This window comes from Tasmannia lanceolata, unplaced genomic scaffold, assembly GCF_043159265.1.
Source record: "Tasmannia lanceolata isolate RefF3 unplaced genomic scaffold, GAP_Taslan_0.1 ptg000008l, whole genome shotgun sequence".
NCBI classification, from domain to species: Eukaryota; Viridiplantae; Streptophyta; class Magnoliopsida; order Canellales; family Winteraceae; genus Tasmannia; species Tasmannia lanceolata.
Window position 1 is genome coordinate 45,769,126 of NW_027518685.1, and position 6,452 is coordinate 45,775,577.

At 51.8% G+C, this 6,452-nt stretch overlaps 1 protein-coding gene across 1 annotated transcript; it reads left to right on the plus strand.

The window, feature by feature from the left end:
• Window positions 1-2,599: 2,599 nt before the first annotated feature.
• On the plus strand, window positions 2,600-4,570 carry LOC143882993 (uncharacterized). Its single transcript, XM_077386365.1, has 3 exons — window positions 2,600-3,182; window positions 3,609-3,979; window positions 4,056-4,570. Exons 1-3 carry the CDS (start codon window positions 2,600-2,602, stop codon window positions 4,527-4,529), a joined length of 1,428 nt encoding a protein of 475 aa, XP_077242480.1. The 3' UTR covers window positions 4,530-4,570.
• Window positions 4,571-6,452: the final 1,882 nt, after the last annotated feature.

Sequence of the window (6,452 nt, forward strand, 5' to 3'; positions counted from 1 at the left end):
GCGGAATTACCAAATGAAGGACACGTCATGAAAACTTATATCTGGACCATTAAAAAATTTTAAAAGTGGTATCCGGTGGAAAGGTGTCTTGACACGTGGTGATGAGGATTATACGGATAGCGATAAGCATCATGGGAACCCCGATCACTCCACAAAGCCTAAAAGCCACTGGAAATGGTGGACATCAAGGGGCAGCCGCTATGGCAGGAAACGGATGACTCCATTCTACACGTCGAAAAGAAAAGCCAAATTCAGGGAGGATGGTAAGATTGAAAGGCTTGCAGAGATGGTCAAGGAGGACGTGATCAAGCCCAAAAATTATAAAGATTATGACGGTAAGCATCATGGGAACCCCGATCACTCCACAAAGCCTAAAATCCACTGGAAATGGTGGACATCAAGGGGCAGCCGCTATGGCAGGAAACGGATGACTCCATTCTACACGTCGAAAAGAAAAGCCAAATTCAGGGAGGACGGTAAGATTGAAAGGCTTGCAGAGATGGTCAAGGAGGACGTGATCAAGCCCAAAAATTATAAAGGTTATGACGGTAAGCATCATGGGAACCCCGATCACTCCACAAAGCCTAAAAGCCACTAGAAATGGTGGACATCAAGGGGCAGCCGCTATGGCAGGAAACAGATGACTCCATTCTACACGTCGACAAGAAAAGCCAAATTCAGGGAGGACGGTAAGATTGAAAGGCTTGCAGAGATGGTCAAAGAGGACGTGATCAAGCCCAAAAATTATAAAGATTATGATGCTCTTCTAGACTTGTTATGGAACAAAGCTATGATGACGGCAAAGAAACAGAGGCATGATGTCTCAATCGATTCTCGGAAGGGACAAAAGAAGTAAATAGATCAGGTAAAGGAATTTGATGAAGACGAGGTGATTGACGAATATCTTGCTTTAAAATGGCAAAGAATCTGGGAGGTGGAACAAATTTCAGAACCCTCATCACCGTGCCTTGGGGAGCTGACCATTGTAGTGCAGCCAATGGAAAATCCGGTGTCTTCCCGGATACCATCGGATGAAAGATTGGAGGATGATCCTGTTAGGCCAAAAATCGGTAACATATATGACAGTGACGTAAGAGCCGAGCTGGGGGACCCGAGAAGCCGAGGTGAGGGAGTTGAGTAGCTGAGCCCTGCGTAAAGAGCAAACGAGGTCAGAATGACGAACCCGGAGTGTTGCTCCGGACAGACCCTTTGACACTCAAGTCAGTATGGGCAGGAGTGCAGAGCTAATTTTTAGAGTGGTGGGTCAGAAATTATTACCCTGTTTATGAGCTTTGGAAGCCCTTTTATAGAGGGAAAACGGGGGTAGTTGAGGAGTTATTACTCCAAGACAGGTGTCGGTCAGCGATAGGTTCGAGCTCACCTACTTCGCTGTAATTACCAAGCTACCCCTGCTGATGCGGGGTCTGCGGTGGGCCATACTTCAGCCACGTGTCGACAGCTAATTGGCTGCTGTTTTTATACCCCATCAGTTGCCCCCAGTTCTTCAAGTCATTATGATGACTTGGGGAAGTGTGGTGAGTTATATCTCTGATCGGGGGGGTCTGTCCGGCCTGGGAATCAGTCCGGAGATTTGTCGGTCCGGCCTGGGAATTAGTCCGGAAATTTGTCAGTCCGGCCTGGGAATCAGTCCGGAAATTTGTCAGTCTGGCCTGGGAATCAGTCCGGAAATTTGTCAGTCCGGCCTGGGAATCAGTCCGGAAATTTGTCAGTCCGGAAGGTTTTTTTGTCGTTTAGCCAGACGCATCATATCCAGTCCGGCTTGGGCCAGACTGTTTTTGTCGTCTAGCGAAACACGTCATACCCAGTCCAGCTTGGGCCGGACTGTTTTTTGTCGTTTAGCCAGATGCGTCATATCCAGTCCGGCTTGGGCCGGACTGTTTTTTGTCGTTTAGCCAGACGCGTCATATCCAGTCCGGCTTGGGCCGGACTGCTTTTGTCGTCTAGCGAAACGCATCATACCCAGTCCGGCTTGGGTCGGACTGTTTTTTGTCGTTTAGCCAGACGCGTCATATCCAGTCCGGCTTGGGCCGAACTGTTTTTTGTGCCGGACTCAATCGCTTTTGAGAGCTATCTTCCACACACGCACTTGCACACGAGCACTTTCACGGATGCCCTTAGTCTTTGGAGATACGCACGTATTTTCACTTACGTCCTTCCCTCGAAGTTTGTGTCCATCATTAATGAAAGACACGTTTCGCCGTACGGGCTCCCTCGACGCGCGTGCCCTTCATTAAATGCAGGTTCCCATCGCCAAGGCTTATAAAAGGAGGGTTTTCACCTTTCATTTCTTACTTTTCATTTTTCACTCTCCTTCCGCTTTCTTGTTCTGCCAGTTCGGGTTGCATAGTTCGTGGCTGTGAGCGGCTGAGGATTTGCGAGCTTTCAGTTTGAAACCGGGAGATTTCAGTTCTGTCCGGTAATCTTCTTGAGCGCGCCTTTCATTCGTTTCTTTTCCTGTTTTCATGTCAAGTAGTAGCTCTAGTCCTGAGTTCGGTTCGGGGAGTCGTCTTCTAGTAGCTCACGGTCTAGGTTGTCGATTAGGACCCAGGATAGGACGGTCTGGACACCAGCCCCCCAAATGGCAAGTTCTGATGTCAGTGTGGATATCGTAGGTAGTGATGACGAGGTGTTTGGGGACGAAGTGATTTTGGATTTGAACACCACTCCGCTCCCAATGGATAGTTATCTCCAAGTAGAGGGGAGTGTTGGTAGTGACGCCGGCGAGGCGTCCACAACGTTTCTCCCGGGCTGGGCCGTTGAGGTCGTGGCGAGGGCCCGGATGGACGCCGGTCCTAAATACAACGTACAGGCTCTTCACGAGGAGAATTACCTTGATGAGTCCATGATGGCGGACATTAGGGATAGGTACTGTGTTCCCTCCAGGTTTGGGCTGAGGGAGGCGACGGAGGGAGATAGGGCCTGTAATGAAAGCTCTGATGTTTGTATATACGATGAGTCGTTGAGGGCCGGACTCAGGTTCCCTCTGCACCCATTCTTCGCTGCGGTGCTTCGCCACTACGGGCTGGCCCCGGCTCAGGTGGCGCCAAACTCATGGAGGATGCTGACGGGGTTCGTATACCTCGTCCATGGCCGGCTTCAGAGGAACTTGTTTGTGCCATTGTTCCACGCGTGTGCGCAATTAAATAGGCACAAGGGCGGGGGTTGGATTTACATTAGCCAGCGCCCGGAGGTGAAAATGATCACTGGCATTCTCTCCTCGATACACTTATGGAGAAACAGGTTCTTCTACGTCGAGGACAGGGAGTCTAGCGAGCCCTGGCCGGTTCCTTTGAAATGGGGCACCCCGGATACAGTCGCTATGAGTCGCAAACCGTTTCTTGAGGGCGAGGATGTGAGGACGTTTGCCTTACTCCGGGAGTTGCTGGACCGTGAGGGACCCATTCATTGTTCGAATTTCCACAAGGAAGAGGTTCTGGTTGGGCTTGGCCTTAGTACTGCGACCCCGGCACGTACGTGGCTAGTCTTGTTTAAAACTTATTTTTCCTCTTTTCCTTGCTTCTGACTGGTTTTGTTTGTCTATGTCGATTTTCAGAGATGCAGCAGCAGTCATTGATAGACAAAATGAGGAAGGGGGCATTCGGGAAGGTCCAGCAGGGCCAAAAAGAAAGGTTATAGAGGTAGCGAGTCCGGCCCAGACCCAGGACACGCCGCCGCCTCCCAAAGCCAAGAGTACAGTGAAGTTGGTGGGCACCCATGGCCAGGGTGCAGGGTCCTCGAAGTTGGGGGGACATCTGTTGGAGCCCGTCCTCCCCCGGCGAGGTCCGGAGACAATGTTTTTCGGCCCAATTGGGCCGTTCAAAAAAATGACACCGGCCTTGGTGAGAGCCGGGTAGCTAAGGAGCTTCTCAGCAAAGTTCTCCTTAGCAATGACAAACTTCAGGTTCTCAGCGAACCTCCCGCTGCGGCTGATGAGGCCATTTTTTCGTCCGCTTACCAGGTGAGACGGCCCTCGAGTGCTTGTTTATCTTTATTCCTTGCCTCGCTTTCCCGTGTTAACACTGGCTGGTCTGCAGATTTTATCGTACTATAACGACCTCCGAGAGAAGAGCCAGAAGTTTTCTGAGGCTATAACAAAGTCCGAGGAGGAGAACGGGAAATTGGTACAGGAGGCGAAAGAGCTGCGGAAGTCCATCGAAAAGGCGGCAGAGGAAAACAAGCGGCTCAAGGAGGATTTTGCCGCTCAGTTGGCCGCACAGAAGGAGAAGTCAGCAAAAGCCCTCAACACTCAGAGAGAGAGAGCCCGAGAGAGGCAGATAACGGCCGTTCAGGCAAAGGAGGACGAACTCCTCACTCTGTCCAGCGAGGCCTACAAGATCGAGTTCTTTGACTGTCTTGGGCAGGTTAAGGAATCCAATCCGGCCGTGGTTTTGACCGGAATGGTTCTCCCTGACCCTCCGACGATTGGCGGTGACGAGCTGGTCACAACGGCCGCACCCGTGGCCCCAGGGACGGATCCAACATTGGATGGTAGCCAGGGGGTGCCTTGAGCTACCCTTCTTCCTTCTCTTTTGGCGATTTCTTTTTGTAATGGCACCTTGTAACAGCCTTTTGAGGCATTATTCTTGTAATGGTCCTTCGAGGCCCTACTTCATGAATGGAAAGTAAAGTTTTATTCTCTACCCTTTCTCCACCTGTCTACCTTAGGTTTATACTGTTTGGTTCTATGCTGCGTAGATAACACCCTAAACGCGCGTTTCGAGCTTAGGTTGAAACTAGTCCTTGCGGGGGCAAATCGTGGTGTTCCAACCATCAAGTACCCTAAGCTCTAGCGACTGGGTTTCCAAGAGCTTTGGTTTTTGCATCCGGACTGGTCCCGGACCAGGAGTGCGCTCCCGGTCTTTGCGGAGATGAGCCACGGCGAACCAAGCGTCGAGTACCCTAGTTTTAGTGAACTGGGTTTCCAAGGAGCTTTCGTTTTTGCATCCGGACCGGTCCCGGACCAGGAGTGCGCTCCCGGTCTTTGCGGAGACGAGTCGTGGCGAACCAAGCGTCGAGTACCCTTGTTTTAGCGAACTGGGTTTCCAAGGAGCTTTGGTTTTTGCATCTGGACTGGTCCCGGACCAGGAGTGCGCTCCCGGTCTTTGCGGAGACGAGCCGTGGCGAACCAAGCGTCGAGTACCCTAGTTTTAGCGAACTGGGTTTCTGAGGAGCTTTGGTTTTTGCATCCGGACTGGTCCCGGACCAGGAGTGCGCTCCCGGTCTTTGCGGAGACGAGCCGTGGCGAACCAAGCGTCGAGTACCCTAGTTTTAGCAAACTGGGTTTCTGAGGAGCTTTGGTTTTGCATCCGGACTGGTCCCGGACCAGGAGTGCGCTCCCGGTCTTTGCGGAGACGAGCCGTGGAGAACCAAGCGTCGAGTACCCTAGTTTTAGCGAACTGGGTTTCTGAGGAGTTTTGGTTTTTACATCCGGACTGGTCCCGGACCAAGAGTGCGCTCCCGGTCTTTGCGGAGACGAGCCGTGGTGAACCAAGCGTCGAGTACCCTAGTTTTAGCGAACTGGGTTTCTGAGGAGCTTTGGTTTTTGCATCCGGATTGGTCCCAGACCAGGAGTGCGCTCCCGGTCTTTGCGGAGACGAGCCGTGGTGAACCAAGCGTCGAGTACCCTAGTTTTAGCGAACTGGGTTTCTGAGGAGCTATGGTTTTTTCATTCGGACCAGGAGTGCACTCCCGGTCTTTGCGGAGACGAGTCGTGGCGAGCCAAGCGTCGAGTACCCTTGTTTTAGCGAATTGGGTTTCCAAGGAGCTTTGGTTTTTGCATCTGGACTGGTCCCGGACCAGGAGTGCGCTCCTGGTCTTTGCGGAGACAAGCCGTGGCAAACCAAGCGTCGAGTACCCTAGTTTTAACGAACTGGGTTTCTGAAGAGCTTTGGTTTTTGCATCCGGACTGGTCCCGGACCAGGAGTGCGCTCCCGGTCTTTGCGGAGACGACCCGTGGCGAACCAAGCGTCGAGTACCCTAGTTTTAGCGAATTGGGTTTCCAAGGAGCTTTGGTTTTTGCATCCGGACCAGGAGTGTGCTCCCGGTCTTTGCGGAGACGAGCCGTGGCGAACCAAGTTTCGAGTACCCTAGTTTTAGTGAACTGGGTTTCCGAGGAGCTTTGGTTTTTGCATCCGGAGTGGTCCCGGACCAGGAGTGCACTCCCGGTCTTTGCGGAGACGAGCCGTGGCGAACCAAGCGTCGACTACCCTAGTTTTAGTGAACTGGGTTTCCAAGAGTACGCGGAGATCTGCAAAAGGGTCTCTATATCATTCACATTTTCAACAATATTTATATTTACAAAGTCACCTTTTACGCCCGGCGATTGGCTATTGATAGTATTTCCGGAGATTCTTGGAGTTCCATGCATGGGGTAATAGGTGTTCCTCCAGCGTTTCCAGCCTATAACTACCCGGGCGAATCACCTCTTTCAC